Source organism: Gallus gallus, chromosome 2, assembly GCF_016699485.2.
Source record: "Gallus gallus isolate bGalGal1 chromosome 2, bGalGal1.mat.broiler.GRCg7b, whole genome shotgun sequence".
Classification (NCBI taxonomy): Eukaryota; Metazoa; Chordata; class Aves; order Galliformes; family Phasianidae; genus Gallus; species Gallus gallus.
Genome location: NC_052533.1, coordinates 149,033,329 through 149,057,243, shown reverse-complemented (window position 1 = coordinate 149,057,243; position 23,915 = coordinate 149,033,329). Strand labels below are relative to the sequence as shown.

The following is a 23,915-nucleotide window of genomic DNA, read 5'->3' as shown; positions in this document are numbered from 1 at the left end:
CCCCAGCTCTCAGACCTCCCACCATGTGTGCTCCAGGCCCTTTGCCATCTGGGCAGCCTGTGCTGGGCTTGCTCCATTTCATGGGCTCTGTGCTTTGGATGGAGCCTCATCAGAGCAGAGCAGAGGGGGTTCTTCCCTCAGCCAGCTAATGAGGCTTTCCTAGGACAGCCCAGGTAGCCGGGGGCCTTCTTTGCTGCAGGAGTATTGCAGGCCCACAGCTCAGCATCCAGAGAAACGTGCATGGCCTTCTCTGCAGAACTGGCACCAGCACAAGAATGGAAAACCTGCCCTCATGTTTGCAATTCAGACAACAGTCCTGCCAGACAAGGGAGGGGATGTGTCCTTGGGCACTAATAGTCAGGTCTGGTCAGCTCACGAAGCCTGAAATTCCTGTCCATGTGTCATAGTTGTGTTATGGCACTGAATGGCAAACAGGTATTGGACCAGAGAGATGATCGTGTTACAAAGGAGTAATGAAATAAAAGATCTTACCCATGTCCTGGGCTCACAGAAGGGCTCCAAGAGGAGTGATCTCCAGGTAGAGATCCTTCCTCCTTGGGAGTCAGCCCTTAGATGGGGTCTAGGAGGGGTGCAGCCTGGCTCTACCCCTTCCGGTCACTCAGGTGAAATTGCATTCACCTGTGCCCCTGCAGCTGACTCAGTGCTCACCTCAGGTGGTCAATCAGAGGTTCAGGCCATGATTCAACAGTTCTCATACAGACACACAGAATCATAGAATCACAGAATCATGAAGGTTGGAAAAGACATCCAAGATCATCCAGTCCAACCTCCCACCTATCACTGCCGCTAAACCAGATCCCTCAGCATATCTGAAAGTTCCTGGAACACCTCCAGGGTCGGCGACTCCACCACCTCCCTGCACAGCCCTTTCCAGCTCCTGACTGCTCTTTTGGAGAAGTTTTTCCAGGTGTCCAACCTGAACCTTCCCTGCCTCAACCTGAGGCCATTCCCTCTCATCCTATCGCTGTTACGCGGCAGAAGAGGCTGAATCCACCTCACCACAACCTCCCTTCAGGTAGTTACAGAGAGCAGTAGGGCCGCCCCTGAGCCTCCTCTTCTCCACACTGAACAATCCCATTCCCTCAGCTGCTCCCCATAAGATTTGTGTTCCAGACCCCTCACAGCCCCGCTGCCCATCTCTGCACACACCCCACGGCCTCGGGGTCTTTCCTGCAGTGAGGGGCCCAACACTGAGCACAGCACTCGAGGTGCGGCCTCACCAGTGCTGAGTAGAGAGGGATGATCACCTCCTGCTCCTGCTGGCTGCACTGTTTCTCATACAAACCAGGATGCCATTGGCCTTCTTGGCCACCTGGCTGCCACGTACTCTACATAGAATCAGTCACAGAATCACCAAGGTTGGAAAAGAATCACAGAATTACCCAGTCCAACCATCCACCCATCACCAATAGTTCTCACTCTTGCAGAGTACTTATTAGAAGATCTGCTAGATTTACTAGGAGGTGTTCAGGAATATCTACAGTCACTAGCAATTGCACAGTGTAGGAATCCACTGACCCTCAGTAATTAACGTCTGCCAGTGGTTATCTGCTCTCACTTAAATTCAGGCTGGAAATAAGGCACATTGGCTTTGTGTTCTAATTCATACGTTGCACCTTCTCTGCTAGCTGAAAAAAGATGCTTTGCAGTGCAGAACGTCCTCACCATCAGCACTGAGATGTTTGTTAAGGCATTGCACTGCCTTTGGGAAGCTTCATTGGCTTGAATGTTCTAAATCATTTAGGGGCATAGGAGGTTGTGGATGCCCCATCCCTGGAGGCATTCAAGGCCAGGCTGGATGTGGCTCTGGGCAGCCTGGTCTGCTGGTTGGCAACACTGCACACATCAGGGGTTGGAACTCATTGAGCACTGTGGGCCTTTCCAACCTAGGCCATTCTATGAATCTATGATGATTCTATGATTATGGGTCCCTATGGCACTGTATGGATCCTTATGGCACTGTATGGATCCTTATGGCACCCTGTGGATCCCTATGGCACCGTACGGATTCCTGTGGCACCCTATGGATCCCTACGGCACCGTACGGATTCCTGTGGCACCCTATGGATCCCTATGGCACCCTGTGGATCCTTATGGCACCCTGTGGATCTCTGTGGTATCCTGTGGATCCCTGGGGGTTCTCTGGGCAGCCTGGTCTGCTGGTTGGCAACCCTGCACACAGCAGAGGGTAGAGCTCAATGAGCATTGGGGTCCTCTGCAACCCAGGCCATTCTGTGGTTCTATGAGTTATCAGAAGAACTTTAAGGATCCGTAAAGCTCCTGTTGTACCTTCCCTTGCCCTGCACCTCTTGTAGCACGGCCATACAGCACAGCTGGTGCCCACTGAAATAACCCCGTGTTACAACAGCACATCTCTGCCCCTCCCTGAAGGCATAACTGCCCCTTCACACTGTGGTGTCTTCTGGGGCCACTCCAGTTGCATTTCCACCCTCTGTGGCAGAAATGGCATTTCCACGGGTCTGACCTTGCCCGTGCATTTAAACCCGTGCATAAAAGATTGGGCCACCCGAGGAGAACGGAGCCAAAAGGAAAAGGGTGGCAGCCCTCCAGCAGCCGCCATATTGCACACAGCACCTATCGCACTCCCAGAATGCCCAGCGCGGGCTCAGCACTCCGCCCAACGCGCAGGGGGCGCTCTGCGACGGGGGGCGTGGCAGCGGACGCGGAAGCGGAAGCAGAGCGAGGCTGGCGCCAACTCCGCCGTCCCGCCCACTCTCACGCGACTCCCTCGAATTGTCGCGAGATGTTCTCCCAAGTCTTTCTGCGGGAGCTCTCGCGAGAGTTACCCCTCCGCGCGCCTCTGAGGGTTCTCGCGAGAGTTCCTTGCCGATCGCCGACGGGGTGGACAAGATGGCGGCCACAACGACCATCTCCTTGGTGAGTCGCAGCCTGAGCTGGGCCTGCTCCTTGCGGCCTGGGCTAGGTCGGACGAGCGGCTCGCCTCGTCTCGTTTCTGCTTGGCTCGGCCTCCTTCGGGCCCTCCCGCGGTTCTCCGAGGCCCGGCTGCTGCTCGGGGCCCTCTGCTCGTCCCGCGCTGGGTTGGGGCCGGGGCTGCGGCCTCTCCTGGCGCTGCTAGCCGGGGCCGGCGGCTCTGCAGACCGGCACCTCGGTCTTGGTGCCCGCAGGTTCGTTCGGGAAGTAAGTTCTCGCTGTTGTCATGAGAGGAATTTAGCGTATTTTAGAATATTTTTTGCCCTAAAGCCTCGTGGCAAAGGGCACCGAGCTTAGGATGCAGGCTGATGGTTTTACCTCTAGTGAAAGGGCTTTGTGTGCCTGAGGCGTTGCTTGTGTTTGTATTTGCTGCCAGGTCGTCTGTTCGTGAAAGGATCCCAGCAGTGTTGATCTTCGTAGGAGTCCATTGTGTTTTCAGAAGGTTTTGTGTATTTCTTCTCAAGGAATGCTGTGTGAAACCAGGAGTCTCATTTCAGAGGCTTGCTTGTTTTCTTTGTGAACAAAGTCTTGAGTTTTGGAAGTTAATTGCTTCGTTCGGGTGCTGTTCAGCCTTTCTTGGACTAACTTTGTTTTGTTTTGTTTTGCAAAATACGGGATTGTAAAAGGAATTGTGTAAAATGAAAGCGTGAAACCTCCGCCCTGTCATGCCGCTGGGGGTGCCTCTGGTGTGAAAACTCTGACTGCTGGGGAACCACCAGGGGGATGGCCATGCTGATGTGTCCCCCCCAGACACCATCTGATACTCACAGCTTTGCATGGACCGCTGGTGTGACACAGCAGGATGCTTCATAATGTTCTCACGTTTTCTGTCCCCCCGCCATCATTTTCATGAAGATGTTGGAATTTTGTTGGGAACAGAACTGATTCTAAAGCTGTTACCCTTGAACCCACACGAGGGTCTGTCTTTGTACTGTGAAGGAAGTGTTTCTTCCTCCTTGTTTGACTTCATGAATGTTGGGGCTCAGAATCAGGAGTAAGTACGAGTAACTCGCAGCTTGATTCTTATCTTGTTTAATGAGGGCTTTATTAGGTTAGGAGATTAGCCAAATTAATGCCAGGAATGAGCCGTCAAGTTTTAAGCATGTAAGGCTAAATTTGGTTCCAAAGATGATGAAAGATGAAAGGAATGTTACATTGCTCAGGTTATATGAGAGTAAAATGTTAGTTTTTCCTCAAAGCTGAGGCAGTGACTGTCTGTTGTTTCCCAGCATATTGTTTCAGCCAATTGCTCTGCTGTCACTGTATGTTTTGGTATCTGCATGTTTTAAAACAGCAGCATGCACATTTTCAAAGTGAAAACAATGTGGCAAATTTAAAACAGCAAGCCTTCGCGTGGTTCTGCTGCATGCAGTGAAGTGGTGGGGTGGCTGCAGTCAGACAGAAGGCTGTCAGAGCTGCAGCTTTGTTCACTGGAAATTACCTTACAACACAGACAGAAAAGTAATGAAATTGCTGCAGAGATTCTATGTAGATGTAGTATTACCAATTTATATAACCTACACTAGAAAGATTTAACACTGTAAGATAAACTCTTGAGTTGCTTTCCTACAAATCTGGCATTTGGATTGACTCTTTTTAGGAGCAAAGCACAGTAAGCATAAGGAGTTGGATTATTTTTTTTTTTAGTTGCCTTCTAATGCTGAGCATTCGGGTTAAAGGGACCTCAACAGACTTGAAAGGTGGGCCTGGGTGATTCTAATGAGATTCAACACAGCAAAGTGCAAGGGTTGGCACTTGGGCCGGAGGAATCCCAGGCATTTATACAGACTGGAAGGAGCAGTCCTTGAGAGCAGCCCTGCAGAGAAGGACCTGGGGGTCCTGGTGGGTGAAAAGCTGTACGTGAGCCAGCAGTGTGCTCTTATAGCATGGAAAGCAAAGGGATCCTGGGCTGCATCAACAGAGGGGTGGCCAGCAGGGACAGGGAGGTGATTGTCCCTCTCTGCTCTGCCCTCGTGAGGCCCCATCTGCAGTACTGCGTCCAGGCCTGGGGACCCCAATCCAAGAAAGACAGGGAGCTGTTGGAGAGGGTCCAGAGGAGGCCACAAAGATGCTCAGAGGGCTGCAGCACCTCCCCTACAAAGACAGGCTGAGGGAGCTGGGCTTGTTGAGCCTGGAGAAGAGAAGGCTGCGGGGTGAGCTCATTGCAGCCTTCCAGGACCTACAGGGAGCCTCCAAACAGGAGGGGAGGCAACTCTTTGAGAGGGGAGATAAGAGCAGGACAAGGGGCAATGGTTTGAAGCTGAAGGAGGGCAGATTGAGGTTGGATGTGAGGGGGAAGTTCTTGACAGAGTGAGTGGTGAGGTGCTGGAACAGCTGCCCAGAGAGGCTGTGGATGCCCCGTCCATCCGTGGAGGTGTTGAAGGCCAGGTTGGATGGGGCCGTGGGCAGCCTGGGCTGGTATTGAGTGTGGAGGTTGGTGGCCCTGTGTATGGTGGGGGGTTGGAGCTGCGTGATCCTTGGGGTCCCTTCCAACCTGTGCTATTCTGTGAAGCCTGTTAGCTCACAGTGTCAGCTTAAAATGAATGTTCCCACTCAGAGGGCTGTAATCCTGTCACAGACTAAGCATTGCATGAAGCCCAAGCAGGCCTTAATGAACCTGGTGTTACCCTTGTAACTGGGATTAAGAGTTAACGTTGGCTCTATGAACTTAAATAAATTTTAGGTTCCTGTAATGGCTGTCCATGGCAGCAGCAGCTGGGAGGTAGCACTGGTGTGTAGGTGAACACTAGAAATTGGCAGCAGCAGTCCTGGGACTGAAGGGAGCACCTCAGCACTGTGGCCGGGATGGGAGATGAGGAACCATGTGTGTGTTTTGGGCGTATGAATTTCTTCACAAAGAGAGTGGTCATGCATTGCAGCAGGCTGCCCTGTAGGGTGATGGAGGCCCTGTCTATGGAGGTCTCAGACGTGTGGACGTGGCATGAAGGGATTCTTAATGGTATGTGTGGTTTTTATGTGAGTTTTGTTCTGGTATTACTGGAAACAAGCTGGATCTGACCATCCAGTATTGTGTTAATTCATTGGGATTGGAGGCACTGTGTGTTTTTACTGACCCACGCTCCTCATGTTAATAGCCCTTAAGATGCAGACTGAGTTAAACGTCCCAGCAATCGGTCACCTTATGTGTGATCAGTGGCAACTTTACTTCCAAGTTCCATGTTGGTGCCTCTCACTGCTTTAAGTCTCCCCTGTGTGCTGGAGGGGAAGCAGGCTGCTCTCTGATGTGCCCGGAGTCAGTTCAGTGCTGCTGCACAAACTGCTTCTCTCAGTGCAGCTGCAGTGCTTTTCTGTTCAGGGACAATTTAGATCGTGATGGCTGGCTAGAAAGGCTGGAGAGTGAAGGACAAAGTGAGTTCAGTTCAGGCAAACAGAGCTCTGGACTTTTTACAAACATAGGTTTTGCTTTCAGCAAACTTTCTGAATGGAGATGTCCAGTATGGGCTCTGCTGTTGTACTGCAAGTAAATAAATTGGGAAAACAGTAAAAAATAGAAAGGAGAGGACGTTCCTTTTATCAAAAGCAATGCATCTTTTAAGGAGTTTGAATTGGGTCTTATAAATCCTGTGAAATCTGCACAATGTTTGATCTCTTTCACGTTCATTGCGTGCTTATCTGGTGCTACAGATTTACCAGGTATTGAGTCCACCAGTTTACGTTTATTGAATGTATTTTAGGTAAACATCACCCCGTTTTAGCAGACAAGGTAGGATTCATCCCTTCTTCGTCTGGCTTCTTGCATCCCTCCTTCACCAGTGTGTTCTTTTTCTGCTCTCTGTGTTACTGAGAAGAAGGATCCTTATTTCCCACACCTGAACTTCACGTAGGAGCAGGCTGTGTACTGAGGGGGTTTGGCAGCTCTAATTTTCTGAATGCCACGTGCAGTCACTTAACACCAGGGGTCTGTGTTAGGGCATTTCCTTACCCAGAACGTTACTATTGTTCACCTGGGGTAGCTCTGCTGGTTCTTCTCCTCCATCTGCATTTATTTCTCAGCAATTTCTTTTGGTTCCATTATCCCCCACTGTTACTGTAGGCCGTGCATCTCTGCTTGCAGGACAGGCAGGCAGGTGACACACTATTCCACATGGCATCATATCTGTAATGGCATCTTTTTCTTTCTTGATATGGCCCACATTATCAGTCAGGCTGAGCAGTGTCTGTGCAGTGCCCAACACTGAGCCCTTCTCAGCTGTTCTTTAGGGCCTGGACAGCCACAGGTGCACCCACACCATTCAGACCTTTGCTGCTTTGAGTATTGGCTCTTGATGTCATTTCATTGCAAATGCTGCCTTAGTACAGAACATTTGGGTGCTCCACTGGCTTTGTCCTCTGTCTGCAGTGCTCTCTCCCAGGTGCTGTGCTTTGTGGCTGACACACCGACACTCCATTGGACAGTCGATGACTTTTCCCCAAGGGGTTGAGATGATGGTCAGGAGGGCAGTGTGTAGGGAGCAGGACTGGAAGTCATCCTGCCCTGTACTCAGCACTGGTGAGGCCTCACCTCGAGTGCTGTGTGCAGTTTGGGGCACCTCAGTACAGAAAGGACATGGAGGTCCAGAGAAGGGCAGCAAGGCTGGGGAAGGGCTGGGAGAATATGGCCTATGAGGAGCAACTGAAGAAACTGGGGCTGTTCAGTCTGGGGAAGAGGTGGCTGAGGGGAGACCTCATTGCTCTCGTCCAATACCTGAAAGGTGACTGCAGCAGAGCAGGGCTGGTCTCTTCTCACTGGTGACAATGACAAGACGAGGAGAAGTGGCCTCAAGTTGCGCCAGGGGAGGTTTAGGTTGGATATCAGGGAAGACTTCTTTACAGAAAGGGTTGTTAAGCACTGGAATGGGCTGCCCAGGGAGGTGGTTGAGTCACCATCCCTGGCTGTGTTTAACAGCCGTCTGGATGTGGTGCTCAGGGACATGATTGAGCAGAGGGCTGTTGGAGTTGGGGTAGGATGGTTGGGTTGTGGTTGGACTTGGTGGTCTTTGAGGTCTTTTCCAACCTGAGCGATTCTATGATTCTATGCAGAATGGTGTTGGTTTGAATGTCTCAGTTCTGATGCAGCTGCGAGTAGTTCACAAAGCATCGCAAGAGCTGTGTCAGGGGAGCATGGTTCATTTGTGTGTCTGTGATTTTAAGACTTCCCATGTTTTCAGAAGTTGGACTTGTATTGAATTTGGAGCTCTGGGAGAACTGAGTATGCTGCCAGTTCACTTCAATGAAAGCAGTGTTGCTCACACAAACGTGTGGTTATTGAAGCACTCCCGGATGCCAGAGAGATGCCGTGTTTCAGAAGGTTTAAATGCCTGCCCATTCTCCGTGCATCACACCTGTCAGTGCTGATGGAAGGACTGCTTTTAGGTGAAACTTCTTTGTTAATTACTCCTCAAGTATCATCAGTCCTTTTTCCACTCCTACCTTGTTTAATCTCCTGTGTTGTTCACTTGTTATGGTTCCTAAAATAAACAAGCCTCTGTATTTTGTTTTCTCTTGTGTGTGTTTATACTTCAGAGACATTCTCAGCCCTGTAATAGATTTCCAAGGGATGTGCCTGAACTCTTGGAGTTCAAACCACCCAAAGGGCCGCGCAGCACTCAGAAGCAGTGTCCATAGCTCCAGGTATACAGTTTGTGTTTCTCTCTCTGTTAAGGCAGCTCGCATTCTCCCTCCTGCTGTCAGTGTGACACACGTTTCTGTTGTTCCCCTCCTGCTGTTGCAGCGTGTTGAAATGAGGCAATTTTCAATGCTTCAGTGTATGAAGCACAGCCTGCTTTTCCAGAGCTGCTGTCCCACTGCTGCCTGACAGCTCCACGTCCATCGTGCTGGGGCTTTTCTTGATAGTGGTGCTACCCTCACATGCTTGGAAAGCACATTGGCTTTTTTTTAAGTGTTCCATGGTCACAATTAATCCTGGAGATGGCGTAGTCTTCCTGCACTGCACAGATTGCCATTGCTTTGCTGATTGCTTCCTGTTTTCAGTTTTAGTGTGGGCCGTCCTTCTGATAAGCAGTGTGCTCCCGAGCTTCCCAGTTTGAAGGCTGCAGTGGTTCCAACTGCCACTGTTCTTATTTGTGTGTCAGCTTTTCTTTTTGCCCTATTTAATTCACCTGAGGTCCCTGTGTGTTATTTAATGGAGTTGAGAACTGCAGTCCATGGGGTCTGGTGAAGTAATTGCAACTCCAGAACGATGTGTTCAAATGGTTGTAGAGTGGGTCTTTATGTTAGCAGGGTTTATTTCCTTCCAGTACTTGAAGGGAGTGTATAAACAGGAGGGCGGACGGCTGTTTACGAGGGTGGATGGCGACAGGACAAGGGGGAATGGCTTAAACTGAGACAGGGGAGGTTTAGGTTGGATCTGAGGAGGAAGTTTTCCCCCCAGAGGGTGGTGATGCACTGAACAGGTTGCCCAAGGAGGCTGTGGATGCCCCATCCCTGCAGGCATTCAAGGCCAGGCTGGATGTGGCTCTGGGCAGCCTGGTCTGCTGGTTGGTGACCCTGCATACAGCAGGGGGGGGTTGGAACTGGATGAGCATTGTGGTCCTTTGCAACCCAGGCCATTCTAGGATTTCACATCTGCTTGATGTTTGTTATACCAGAAAATGCTCACAACCCCCTTAGGGTGAACTCGAGACTGACACACAGTCAGGATTTGCTATGGAATAGGCTAAGAATGACGTAGGACATCTCTGGGTGTCAGTGAGCTCACCCTGCAGCTCTGTTTGCTGTCCTGCTGTGCAGGCTCCCAGCCCTGCGGCCATGATGTGACCTGCTGGGACGCAGCGTGCAGACAGCATTCAGTGGTACACTGGGACAGGTGGACTGAACTGGGAGGAACCTTTCAGCGGGTAAAGGATGGGCTTACATTCACATATTCTGTTCTTAGGTTTGCCCCATGCTAATCTTGATACTGATACCACTTTGCATGTGGAGATTCATTCAGCCTGATCCATCTCTGCTGCTGAACAGATGGGGATATTTGTCCATTCTAGGATTTTAAGTAGAGCTGGGAGAGGAGCTGAGTTCTGCTTTAATGGATGATGCAGACAGAGCTGATAGGAGCAGCAGAACATGTACAGGTGTGTGGCTTCAGGCTGAGGATGCAGTCATGGTGTGAGATGAATGGCTGCAGTGCTGTGGGGCTGCAGTGCTGTGGGGCTGCAGTGCTGTGGGGCTGCAGTGCTGTGGGGCTGCAGTGCTGTGGGGCTGCAGTGCTGTGGGGCTGCAGTGCTGTGGGGCTGCAGTGCTGTGGGGCTGCAGTGCTGTGGGGCTGCAGTGCTGTGGGGCTGCAGTGCTGTGGGGCTGCAGTGCTGTGGGGCTGCAGTGCTGTGGGGCTGCAGTGCTGTGGGGCTGCAGTGCTGTGGGGCTGCAGTGCTGTGGGGCTGCAGTGCTGTGGGGCTGCAGTGCTGTGGTCCATTCTCGCTTCTTCCTCTGCTGCACTGATTCTGTAGACAAGCAGTTTCTCCCATGGCACGGTATCTTTCCTCCCAGGCAGCAAATAGGACCCCAGGAAATGGCCACAAGTTGCACCAGGGGAGATTTAAATTAGATATAAGGAAAAACTTCTCTCAAAGAGTGGTTAGGTGCTGGAATGGCCCTGGGAGGGGGTGGAGTCCCTGGCAGTGTTCAAGAGGTGTCTGGATGAGGTGCTATGAGATATGGTTTAGAAGCTTAGTGGTAGTAATGGTGATAGGAAGATGGCTGGGCTCTGACCTTGTAGGTCCTGTCCAGCCTTGTGGTTCTATGATTCTACGTTCACGTGAATGGAAGTCAGACCAGGTCTGCACAAAAAATGAGCTGAATTCTGTTGGGAAAATGAGCACTGTTTACATCATTGTAAGGAATCTTTAGACCAGTAGGATGCTCTGGTGGCTGTCAGGTAGGCTGGAATAGTCCCCATAGTGAGGCCTACAGCAGTCAGTGGGTCAGGCTGTCAGACTGCCTCAGGGCCAGCTCGAAGTCAGAGCATCACTGAGAGCATTATCCAGATGTGTTTTAAACACCAGCAGGCGCAGGGCATGGGCACCTCTAGGAAGCTTATCTTCGTAGAAGGAATGCCACCCCACTTGATGCTCAGATTGAGAAACAAGAAGTTGGTCAATAAGCTGACTAAGCATCAGTTAGCATTGCTTTCCCCCAGGTCTGCTGGTGGAAGGATCAGTGCAGCACTGCCTCAAGGGAAGGGAGCTGCAGTCCTGGGGCAGCAGCAGCTGTTGGTGCAGAGCTCTGTGATGGCTGTGAATGGATCAGATGGGCCCTCAGGTGTAGCTGGGGGTGACAGCCCTCAGGGGAGGCACTTGGTGGCACTGATATTAAGGATTGCTACAGCTGAGCTTCTGTTGGTGCAGGTGGAGCTTGCAGTTCTGTAGGTGAGCACGCTGCAGGGGAGGCCCTGAGCTGAGGGGCCCTTCTTGCACCATTTTCAGTGGGAGGGCTTGAGGATGGCTGTGGTGGCTCTGTACCTCAGGGTGTCTGCTGAGAACACAAGTATGTGGTATTTCCCTTCTCTCTGCTGTTCGTCTCTTGAACTTGGCAACCTCTGTTATTTCCATGGCAATTTTTAAAATCAAATTATTACCCTTTATTGAGAATAACATGAATGTACTCGAGCTGCATTTGTGTTGAGGTGGTATCCATCACTTGCTATAGAAGGATTTCATCTGGTTAAAGCATTGGAGCATTCTTGCAGTGTGTGTGGCTCCTTAGGGGGACGTGTGTGTGCTGTGCCTGAATTGCTGTGCTGGTGCTGGGTGTAGCACAGCCCCGTGCCTCACAGAGAGCTGCAGTCTGCTAGCAGTGTGTGCTGCCCTTTGTTTGTGGTGGGATAAAGAGAACACAGTGCAGTGCAGAGTTTGTGTGCAGGTGTGATGTAGATCTTCTGCTTTTGGCACAGTGGATTTTCCTCTCTGAGGCTTTGGGTGTTCCCAAGAAGCAGCTCTTTGCTGTTCTCCATGTTGGGATGTAAGACCTCAGTGTATCAGTGAGATTCTTTCTGTGGGTCTGTCAGAGATGTTGGTGCCTGCAGGGAAACTCTTCACTGTCAGTCAGTGCTCTGTTTGAATGGATGGGAACCGGGTGAGCAGAAGGAATGGGAGTACTGCTGCTAAGCTGCTGCTTACTTTCATGCTGTTGTTTTCCCATGTAATGGCTTTACTGTGGTGCCAGGAGAGCTGTTTGTGCTTTACTGACTGAACCTGAATGGGTCTGTTTCTTTTTCTTTTCCCCAGTACTGTTCCTGTTGGAGAGTTCTGACATATTCTTTCATTTGTTTTTAACTGGAGAACTGAGATGCTCATTAATAGGCTTTCAGTGATGAGCCTTACTGTGACTAGCAATGATGTGATGGGGACTGGGATGCCAGAGGACTTGTTAAGAATATGAGTTGGTGGGTGCTTAGCAGAAAGGTGTGAGCTGTTGCAATGCATCTGCCTTAGAGAAGTGTTACCTACATGGTGGGGATAATCAGTCAGTTATGTCACAGGAAGGAACCTTGGTGTAAAACACAAGCATGAAGGCAGTAGGACGCATTAACCGCAAAGAGGGGTTTCATACATCAGTGAAACCACGACAAGTTAGTTTGGGAGCCCAGCAGTTCCTTTCATTCATGTGTTGGGTGTGGAACTTTGCACGTGCAGGTAATGTGCATTGTACCAAGGGTGAGAACGGTGGTTGTGTGACTCGGCAGTGACTGCAGCAGTGTGAGTAGTTTGGAGAACTGAGAGAAGATTGAAAAAGAAAATGTGAGAAACTGAGGGTAACAAACCGGTGTAGGGAGAGATGGAGAGAATGGGTGATGATGTTTGGTGGAGTGGAACTGTTGGGGGTGGGATGGAGATGGTATAAGTGAAGGCTGGGAGTTATTTTTGTTTGTTGAAAATATGATGGTTGGGGAACTCTTCAGATTGAGCAGCCAGCCTGTTCTTCAGTTTGTGCAGTGGTTGGATGGTGCTCCATGGGAAGGGGCCACAGCGTTCGAGAACAGGTTACCATGAAATACCAGCAAGTTTTGGAAGGCTTTTTAGCCAGTATTGATATGTTGGGTTTCTGGAAAGACACAATTTGCATGGTTTTGTTAGAACAGCTTCTCCATGAATGCTTTTCTATTTCCTTAGGGTACGGAGTCCATTAAGATGGAAAATGGTCAAAGCACAGCAGCCAAACTGGGGCTCCCTCCCCTCACACCGGAGCAGCAGGAGGCCCTCCAGAAGGTGAGTATACCCCACGTCACTCTGTGTCCTGTATTTAATCACTCTTCTGTTGATTTCGTTTGGTTTAATTATTTTTTGTTTTAGCTTTGTTTGATGGTTGCTCTTTTTTGCTGTGTTTTGAAACACACCTTTATTGCTGATATTACAAAAGCAGAACTCACCTGCCAGCAATGTGTAGGGGTAATGTCTGTGCTCTGTGTGGATTCACGCCTTCAGCGTTGTGCCCAAGGATTACTTGGTTTAGTTTGCAGTTCAAGATGATTTTTGGAGAGCACAACATGGAATTACTGTTGGGGTAGGAGATGTAATTTTTTTTTTTTAATAAATCCAAATCATAAATATATAACACCTTCAGATCACGTTGTAATTCTGAGACAATATGTAACTGCCACAGAGTTCCTGTGAGGAGCAGCCTTGTACCACAAGCAATAGGTTTCTGATATGCTCCAGCTACCTCATTTCATCCACACGTGAACGCATCACAAAATATCTGTTGTCCCCTTATCCTCCTTTCCACGTAAAGAGACCCAGTAGCACGCAGCAGTTTGCAATCCCACTCGAGCCTTAATGTAGATGAAACTTCAGTCCAGCTGTGTTTCTGGTACTGCTTTGTGCAGCTGGTGGGGAGCTTACTGCTGATTTGTGGCCCACTTTGCTGCTGAGAGCAAAACTGGGAAAAGAGGAGGAAGAAAACAAAACCAGGGAATGTGGGAGCTGTGGGGTAGGCGCCTTCTGCGTTCTGGTGAGGTGAGCGTAGTGTTGTTGCGGGTAGGCTTCATGTGAATGTTCCCGTTGTGCTGAAGCTGCTTGTGTGTGTGTTTGGCTCACAGTGTGAGACGGCCTCGTTTCCTCTGGCTTCTCCGTAGCTGACAGCTGTACATCATCCCCTTGTCCATTTCCAGGTTTCCGAAGCACACGTCTCAAATCCACGGTTTAGAGCCTACTGTTCCCTGGCACCTCCCAAACACGTACAGCCATGGACAGCAGGTGCCTGAGGGGTTTTGGCTGAAAGTGTTTGTCCCATGGGCATAGGCACATCTGTGGGTATTAGGTTTCCTTAGACAAAAAGCCACCCTTCGAACACCGCTGGGTGTAACGCTGGGGCTTTGTCAAATTTCTAGAAGACTGAATAAAAAAGACAAATGAGCTTTGTGTCCATAGGCTAGGAACTGGAAAGCTGGAGCATTTCAGTGAGCGTGAGCAGTGGGTCCTTCAAATCAGAAAAGGACAGATGCAGTGAGGCAAGGGAGGGGTAGTGCATAGCCGAGAGACTGGGCACGGGCATTAGGAGCCCCTTTCCCTTCTGTAGAACTTCTTTGTCCAGATGTTCTGAGTGGAAAGGATTTGAAGGAGGCTATCTGTGCTGCCCTCATCCCAGCAGGTAAGGTGCTGCGGTGGGATCTGAGGGGCAGAGGGAGGAAGAGGGGAAATACTGAGTGTGTAGTGCATGCTGCTTTCCTAACATTGCGCCTGCTGCAGATTGAGTCCATCCAACCCTCTGCTCAAGCATTATGCTGTATTTCAGGGCTTGCAACTCCGAGATGCAGACCGAGACGTTAGTGAGCTGCTGGCTGCTGCCTAACGTACCGTGCCTTAGTGCTTAGGGCTGGAGCACCAAAAAGCACCATTGGCAGCCAGTTGTGTGGTTCTGGGGAATGATGGTGTGAAGTCGAACGTCGTTCCGTGTTTTGTGGTGCTGCCTTGTGATTACAGAGTCTGTATTTCCTCGTAGGCAAAGAAGTATGCGATGGAGCAGAGTATCAAGAGTGTGCTGGTGAAGCAAACCATCGCCCACCAGCAACAACAGCTCACCAACCTGCAGGTGAGAGGCCTTCCCAGATGCTCTTTCTGTCTTACTCTCCCCAACAAGGTGGAGTTCTTTTTACACTTAGAAGCAGAGCACAGCCCTGAGGCATGCCCGGAGCCAGGTACAAGCACTTCTATTTCCACAGTGAAATCGAAGTATACTGCCTTCAGCCCTCTAAAGAAATGCCTTTTGCTCACCTGTACAAATTGCCCCCCCAGTTTCACGTATTCAAAGAGAAAATTGTTAAGAGTTTCTCTCCTGTTAGCTGGCCAAACACTACTTAAAACACCAGAAGCTAAAGAATTAGCTGTGGGTTTCCCCTTCAGCTTACATGTAAGGTGGTGTCTGGGGTTACTGAGATCAGTATCCTTTCACCATCTTTTCCACTTCAGAGGAGGGTGCCCTCTCTCCTCTGTTGTTGACAGTGCTGCCCCATTTCCTTTCCCTTCAGCCAGGTAACCTGCTGGCCTTGCTGGGAAGTCATTGGCTGTTCCTGAAATTTAGGCTGCAATGCTTACATCCTGGGAAAACCCTGAACTGCCATTTACATCTCCCTCCTGCTGGAGATTTCAACACGTCTCACTGCTTTCTATCCAGTTGGGAAGCCCAAAATAATGGTTCTGGGGTCTGGATGTGTTTAATGAAGTGTCACTGTGGATGTGCTTGCCACGTTAGGCAGCTCCGGCCTGTCAGGGCCGTGCGTGTTTCTGAGTGGCCACTCTAGCTGAGGGGCTTCTTTTTAAATGCTGGGGGTGAATCAACGACAGTGGTTGCAGAGGTTACTATTGCCTTGAGTCCCCCCTGGGAGAAGACCCTGCTTCCTGAGGCAGTGGCAGCAGCACAACTCCACCCTGACCTGGTGGCCTGGAATCTGCAGGGTCCCAGCGCTGGACAGTCCTTGGGACCAGGCAGTGAGGGGCGAGGAAGGAGAGGCCTCTCTCACAGGTTCCCTGTGCCGCCGCTCTGCTTGAGTTTGTACAAACAGCCGTAGTATGCTCAGCTCCAACAGACTGAACTCTGTCTTTACTGTCTTTCAGATGGCAGCAGTGACAATGGGCTTTGGAGATCCTCTCTCACCTTTACAATCGGTCAATAGACATATTCACTTCTTCTTGGGCACTTAGTCAGGGACTAGAATGGGGAAGTATGTAGCGGTGATACAATGCTCTTAATTCAACCCAGCACAACCCTCCCACTTACCCACCTGTTATGGACAAGCACAGCAAGCAGAGGCAAAGTGTAAACTCCCCAGAGGAAGACCCTGTGGGCTGAGTGCAGTCTGCTGGGACACGGGCAGTCGGGGCCCTGGAGTCAGTTGGCAAAGACAGCTTTAGATTTCGAACAGTACTGAACACACCTGTGAAATTGTGGGAGCTGCATTTCTAGGGACGCTACAGTTCTGAGGTCCTGACCTAAAACTAACTGCCAAGGTAACTCATGAATGGGCAATTTCTTAATGAAGCAAACTGACAGCAACAGAAGCCTGGCAGCCACAGTGCTGGGGAAGGCTGGGGCACTGCAGGCTTGCAGAACATACTGTAGCCGAGGTGTAAGATTGTTCTTACTGTACATATGTCCAGACTAGGTGAATACGGTATGTTTCAAGTCGAGTAACAGCATGATGGAAGTGACAGAACCGCAGAGCTGCTCAGATAACCTGTGTCTCTTTAGTGCTGCAGTTTTTAATGAGCTATCATAAAGAACTCAATGACTCTGATTACCTGGCATTATCCACCCCCTCCTTTTTCCTAGATATGTTGGACAGTGGCCACTGCAGAAAGTGTCCAATAAGCTCCACTCTGCATGCAAAGGTTCATTTGCAAGTATTTTCCATCTTGTTGGAGTATAATGTTTCTGTTTGGTCTAAATGCATCTGGTGGCCTGTCCTCCAAAGCGTAAAATAGAACTGCCTGTTTTCCCTCCTGTAATGCTGTCACGGTAGGTAGCATGTCAGCAGGACAGCCAAGATAAAACTGATGGATGTGTGTAAGTGTGGAATGGAACAGGAGCAGGTATCTCAATGTGAATTCTGCACAGGTGGTTTCTGAACCCTTGTGCCCAAGAAGCCTTTACCAGTTAATGTAGATGCTTGCTTGTAGCTTTGATCCCACCAATTTTTGCTTAAATTTTATAGCTCATTAATAGATGGCCAATAGATGAAAAGTATGTATTGATGATGCAACAGGAAATGTTTAATTTCTCATTAGGCTCAGGGATATAGTTGGTATTATGAATCCTTTCCCTCAGACTGTGGGCAGTTGGAGAGTGCTGCTGATGGGGCAGGACCTGGAGGCAGGAGTCTGCTCTGAATCACGCCTTGTGCTACAGCTCAGTGCAGTTTGGGTGTGCTTTACTCAGCAGCTGCCCATCATGAATGTAGGAGGTGCAAACAGGCTGTGTCCAACACGTCCTGCTGGCAAGATTCCTCATTTTCTACATGAAGGAAGTGCAGTCTGAGCTTCCTATTGGGTTATCTTAGTGCCTGTCATTAAAGCTTCCTGTCTACTTATAGTCCTCCAAGTATCACAGCTTGAGATTTCAATTTTGCATCAGCAAGATGAGCACAATTCCCTGGCGTTGTTGTGTTAAAACTGAAGCTGGTGGTGATGGTTTTGCATCGCCTCCTGCGTTTAAAAGCAGCATTCCAAGGTGACATTTTGGCTTCTCCTTAAAATCACCTTCGTAAACACTTAACAACATTACACGGATAAAAATATTAACTGTTGCCTGTGCAGTGAGGATTGCAGATACCTTAAGCTCCATTTTGTAGATGGAGTTAAGGGGGTCAGCGGCCAGCAAAAACAACTTGACGTAGTTAGTGAAAGCCAATGCATTTCTGTCCACGAGTTTCGGACACACAGGTGTAAATTACATCATTCCCCTAAACTGGTGCCACTGAATCATGTCAGTGACCTACGTATGCCTGTATTCATCATGATCCGTCTAAATTCTGCCTTTGTCAGTCCAGTTTTCTGACGTGCTCCAGATATAACAGCCCTAACGCAGCCCTAACGCAGCCCCGCCTGTTTCAGAATCTCTGCAGCAGTGTAAGATGTGGATATCCTCCTCTAAAGGTTGCTGCTGCGGGAGAGGACAAAGGCCGCATTTCTTGCCACTGTTGCATTGATAACTGAAAAGAAGGGAGCCCCCTCTTTTTAAACGTAGTCTTCAGAAGGTGGGGTTTGCCTCTGCCTGGTGCAGGGCTGCTGCTCTTGTCCAAGAGCACTCTACATTTGTCTCACAGTCTGTGTCAGTGTGGGTGAGGCACTTTGCTCAGACACGGGGTTAGAATGGTGGTGGCTCTGAACTGATAAATGGATGCAGCACACAGACTGAGGGTCTGCTGGTCACTGGCTTTCATGCACCAAAGCTGGGAAGGTGGTGGAGAACCTGGCAGGCAACACGTCAGCTGTCGTGCACGTGCCCTAATCCTCCCAGTCACAGCACTGCAGGGCTGTTGACAAACGGCTGGTTTTTAATTGTGTGAAATACTTAAACCCAATCAAGAGGCAAGTTTAATATCGCTTCAGGAGCAGCAGTATGGGGTGAGAACCGTTCCTGTTTATAGCATCCCTGTTTTGTGGAGTAATAGGAGTTGAACCTTCACCGTTTGTTTCCTCCTATGGTCAGGGAGAAGAATCCCTTCAGGTACTGTTTGCATCTACAGTCCCATGATTGTCAAAGATGAAACACTGCCCTTCTGTTCTGCCATGCGAGCCATGGCATCCCCAGGCACGTCAGAGCTCATTGTGCTCATGCTTGTTACAGCATTCTGAAAGTGGGTCACTCGTAACGGCCTCGATTGCAGACCCCTTCACCAGCAGCGGTGGGGCTGATGTGCTTGTCCAGCACTGCCCACCTTTGTGCCAAGAACTGTGGTGCTGGGAAGGGAGAGGCATCAAGCTTAATGCTGCCTGCTCTGCAACAGCCCATGGGCCTTCCTGCCCTACGTTTGTCCCATCTGTTCCACGTAGAACAGCAGCACAGCCCTGTGCACATCTCCAACACACCAACTCAGTCTTGCTGATCGTAGGGAGCTGCCTCTACAGAGACTTCCCTTCTGCTTTGGTCCCAAGGCGTTTGGACATGCTGGCCAAACCTGTGACCTTAGTAGGCAGTATCTTCCTAAGATAATGTTAATTGGTGTTAGCAATTCTAGCATTGCAATATGGGTGAAAAATAATTGAAGGATACTGCTTTATTGGATACCTGCTTTAAGAAATGTCTGGATTTGTCTTGTAAACAGGTTTTCAGGCATACTTAGGAGAAAATAGCACAGAGACCTTCTCTGCACCGAAACTGATAAGGGCGGAGCCTTTGGGGGCTGCACCACTATCTGAGCCAGTAACGACAGGCAGTGATAAGTACTAGCACCACACACTTAACTGAGAAGTTTCGTTTAACTTTTTGATTTATTTATTTTTTCACTTCAACTTTTGTTTTGTTTTGTTTTCCTTTTGAAATGTGCGGTGGAAGTGGTGCCTAGTACTGGATCTCATACTGCCTGGGGTGGGTGGAGGGGAGGAGGAGGTGTGTGATGCTCGAGGGGGTGGGGAGGAGGTTCCCAATTCCAGGTCCTTTGCTGTCTGGGAGGATGGGGGGGGAGGGAGTGACCAGGTGGTGCCCAGTGCTGGATCTCTTGCTGCCCCATGAGGGAGGGAGCGGGAGGGATTGCAGTAGTGTCTAGAACTGAGACCTTTGCTGCCAGGAGGGGGTAGGCTAAAATGAAGTGATTTCCTCCTCCTGCAAGCGTTGCTGGAGATGTGATCACACTGGGGAGGGTCAGACCTTATCACTGGGGTTGTAGTTAAGGCTCCTGTGGTGGCAGACCCCAGCAAAGATTTGACTGCCCCGGGAGTGAGCTGTACTGCTTATCCACTCCAGCAGTCTGTGCATCGAGCAGGAAAATACTTCTTTATCACTGCGTGTGCCAGGCTGTGCTGCAGCCCAGTGAGGAGCTACTTGCTGTTGGGTCAGAGCTCCTGGGAGGGAAGGAGGAAGGGAAGGAGGTCCTGACATCCATGACCACCCCCTGATCTAACCAGACAGTTCTTCTTTCCAATACAGATGGCAGCTCAGAGGCAGCGCGCCTTGGCCATCATGTGTCGCGTTTATGTGGGCTCCATATACTATGAGCTGGGAGAAGACACCATTCGCCAGGCCTTTGCCCCGTTTGGACCTATAAAAAGCATTGATATGTCCTGGGACTCTGTTACCATGAAGCACAAGGTTGGTTAACGGCTCTTGAGTCATGTGTTTTTCTTTTCTCGAAGGCCTAATGGAATTTATCAAGGAGCAGAAGGAGCCTTTATTCTCATAGATGGCTGCTTTAGCACTTTGACTTGAGATAAATGTTTGTAGCTGCCTGCTCTACCTAGTTTGTTCAGGATTCTGTAGTGGGAACCAGATGTGCACAAAAGATGCTAAACAGCTAGCAGCCCTATATGCAATGGCTTTTCTCTGTTAGGTCTCTAGGTCTGAGAGGCTCTGAAAACAAAACAAGTGGCCTTGGATCTGCAGTTCAACATGCAATTTTCAGTTCTAATGGAAATCCCCTTTCCTTAAAGTCTTGTCAGCCCACAATAGTCCGAATCTGTTAGATGGGAGGTCTTGGCTGTGTTAGCTGGCACTGGTGTTGAGACAAGGTGCAGCTGGCACGGCTGAACACGAGCATCCTTCTGTCCTAGGGGTTTGCCTTTGTGGAATACGAGGTGCCTGAAGCTGCACAGCTGGCCTTGGAGCAGATGAATTCTGTCATGCTGGGAGGAAGGAATATAAAGGTGAGTAACAGATGTGCTCTGAAAACTCCTAGCTCTCTTTACTGTGACTAAAGACCTTCTTGCCTGGAAATGCTTCCTGTAACACTGTACTGTGGAAGATAATCTAAAGTCTGTTCCCTGACAGATCTTCATTTTCAGTGTACTAAGCACAGTGGCTGTTGGTCCCTTACCAGACCCCTACAGCATGCTAATGAAAGCAAGAAACTTGCTCCTGTAAGTTGGCAGTGTTACACACACACACACACACACACACACACACACACACACACACACACACACACACACACACACACTGAAAATTTCTTAAGGACAAAACCAAAGGTGATCCCTGGTGCTTCGTGCATCTTTGTATACAGTGCATGTGTGGGTGGTAGGTAATAGCATCGGGCTCTTGTCCCTCAACAGTATGAGGAATTTCAAGAACCACTCCACCCTTCAGCACAAACTTAAAAAGAGCAGTACTTTTAGCTGTGTGTGTTTTCAGGCAACAACAGATGATCTCTAGAAGGTGAGACCTTAGAGACTGAAATTTTAGGGGGAAAGTTAGTATTTTTTGTGACATGTTTTATATCTCACATTTCTCTGATGCATTTTTGCAGCGTACTGCTTCCAAGGGCATTTAGGAGTCTTCAAAAGGACATTGAAGCATTATATTATGCTTTTGGTGGTGTTTTTGCTTCCGGGAAGTTGTTCTTCTGCAGGTCAGGGAACAAAACCACTTAGCTTGAGGGAAGTGTGGTGGAAGGGAGGGCAGTCAGCCCAGGCTGTTCACACTTCTGGAATCATAGTGCAGGTTGTGTCCCAGAGCTGAGAGTCAGCTGCCCTTTGCTGATTGTGACATTATGAGGGGTTATGTGGTTTGAAAAGGAAGTGGTTGTCTGAGTGCTTCCCTGCTGTATGTCTCAGCAAGTCGTGCTGCTGCCCTTCAGACTGCTTCACAGATCGTTTGCTGTGTTCTCTGCAGGTGGGGAGACCAAGCAATATAGGACAGGCACAACCAATTATAGACCAACTAGCAGAAGAGGCACGGGCCTTCAACCGCATCTACGTGGCTTCTGTCCATCAGGACCTGTCAGATGATGACATCAAGAGTGTGTTTGAGGCCTTTGGAAAGATCAAATCCTGCACGCTAGCCAGGGATCCCACAACAGGAAAACACAAAGGCTATGGTTTCATTGGTAAAATGGCTCTCTGATATTTGTTCTGGGGTAAAGAAAGTTGCTGGGATTGTCCTCGCCAGTTTTAATTCAGTGCAATAACTACTTGAAACAATGGGACAGAGAGAAATTTGGAGCAGATGAGCACCTGTGTTTAGGAATCTAATTAGTAGTCAGATGTTTTTACTCAGTATTCACATGGATTAAGTGGTCTCACTTTACTGCATGTCCTGTTCTTGATAACACCTCTGTGATCAGAGGGCTGACTTGAGCAAGCTAAGCATTGAGGGGCTTCTCGCTGGAACTCTCAAGTCGTTTTTGTTTGTATGCTCTTTTAAATCATATTTGTGCAGTGAGAGTGTTGAATTTAGAAGTTAAATATTCCTCCTTCTCATTGCAGAATATGAGAAGGCACAGTCTTCTCAAGATGCTGTTTCCTCCATGAACCTCTTTGACCTTGGAGGTCAATATCTACGAGTTGGTAAAGCTGTGACTCCCCCGATGCCTCTTCTGACACCTGCCACACCAGGGGGATTACCTCCAGCAGCAGCTGTTGCTGCTGCAGCTGCAACAGCAAAGATAACAGCACAGGTAAGACACAGGCTGGAGTGACTGAGGGAAGTGGATGGTTATTGTCCCCCTACTAGAAACAAGCATGCATGCTCTTCCAGCCAGTTGTACTCGCTAGTTGGAGTGGAGGCTCTTGGCCTCGATCAGTCTGATTCTGAGGCTTCACATGTAGAAACTTGCCCAGGATACTTGTGAGTATCTGAGGAGAAGGATTTGGGTGTGTCAGTGGGTGAAAGATTCAGTGTGAGCAGGCAGTGTGCACTTGCAGTCCCAAAGGCCAACCTGGGTTGCATCAAGAGAAGTGTGACCAGCAGGGCGAGGGAGGTGATTCTGCCCCCATACTCTGCTCTTGTGAGACTGCACCTGGAGCCCTTCATCCAGTTCTGGAGCCTCCAACACAAGAAGGAAATGGAGCTGTTGGAGTGGGTCCAGAGGAGGGCCTTGGAGGTGATCAGAGGGCTGGAGCACCTCCACTATAAGGATGTGCTGAGAGAGCTGGGGCTCTTCAGCCTGGAGAAGGCTCCAAGGAGACCTTATAGCACCTTCCAGTACCTGAAGGGGCCTATAGGAAAGCTGGGGAGGGACTTCTTATAAGGGCACGTAGTGACAGGATGGGGAGAAACAGCTTTAAACTGGAAGGGAGTAGATTTAGACCAGATATTGGGAAGAAATTCTTTAAATCATAGAATCACAGAGTCTTGAGAGTTGGAAAGGACCTCTGGAGGCCATCTAATCCAACTCCCCTGCAATGAACAGGGACACCAAAGCTAGATCAGATTGCCCAGGGCCTGATCCAGCCTCGCCTTGAAAGTCCCCAGGGAGGGGGCATCAACCACATCTCTAGGCAGCATGTTCCAGTGCCTCACCACCATCATGGTAAACCCTCCAGCTACAGGAGGCGTCGCAATCGCAAGCACTCGTCCTACTGGGGAGACTTCAACCACCCAGCCATCTGCTGGAAAAGTAGAGCAGCAGGCAATCCAGGAGGCTCCAGGGATGCACTGAGAACAGCCTCCTCTCCACCAGGGGGATGCAGTCCTGGTCCTGTTGCTCACCAGTGTAAATGAACTGATGGGTGACATCAAGATTGGAGGCTGCCTGGGCTGTAGTGACCATGCTATGGTTAAGTTCATGCTCCAGATGGACATCAGACAGGAGAAGAGTGAATTCAGGAAGCTAAACTTCAGGAAAGCTAAATTCCAGGTCTTCAGGGAGTTAGTCAACAGAACGCTCTGGGAAACTGTCCTCATGGGCAAGGATCGTGGGTAAGGGCAAGAGCTGGCAGATCTGTAAGGAGGCTTTCTTCAGGGCACAAGAGCTCTCCATCCCCAGGTGTAACAAGTCAGGAAGGGGAAGCAAGAGACCCGCATGGCTGAACCGGGATCTGCTGGTCAAACTGAAATGCAAGAAG

The 23,915-nt window shown here is 49.6% G+C and overlaps 1 protein-coding gene across 5 annotated transcripts in view; it reads left to right on the top strand.

Moving 5' to 3' along the window:
* Positions 1–2,723: 2,723 nt before the first annotated feature.
* PUF60 (poly(U) binding splicing factor 60) overlaps positions 2,724–23,915 on the top strand; it is a 28,788-nt gene continuing 7,596 nt past the window's right edge. Inside the window, exons 1-9 of one of the 5 annotated variants that reach the window (XM_046925754.1) lie at positions 2,724–2,919; positions 13,095–13,190; positions 14,093–14,177; positions 14,923–15,012; positions 16,035–16,085; positions 20,065–20,226; positions 20,685–20,777; positions 21,742–21,955; positions 22,335–22,525. In XM_046925754.1, coding sequence (XP_046781710.1) covers positions 2,786–2,919; positions 13,095–13,190; positions 14,093–14,177; positions 14,923–15,012; positions 16,035–16,085; positions 20,065–20,226; positions 20,685–20,777; positions 21,742–21,955; positions 22,335–22,525 — 1,116 coding nt within the window. In that variant the 5' untranslated portion in view covers positions 2,724–2,785. Of the gene's footprint in view, positions 2,920–8,496; positions 8,605–13,094; positions 13,191–14,092; positions 14,178–14,922; positions 15,013–16,034; positions 16,086–20,064; positions 20,227–20,684; positions 20,778–21,741; positions 21,956–22,334; positions 22,526–23,915 lie in introns of all 5 variants that reach the window. The other 4 variants (NM_001031380.3, XM_046925755.1, XM_046925760.1 and 1 more) reach the window with 4 other exon arrangements.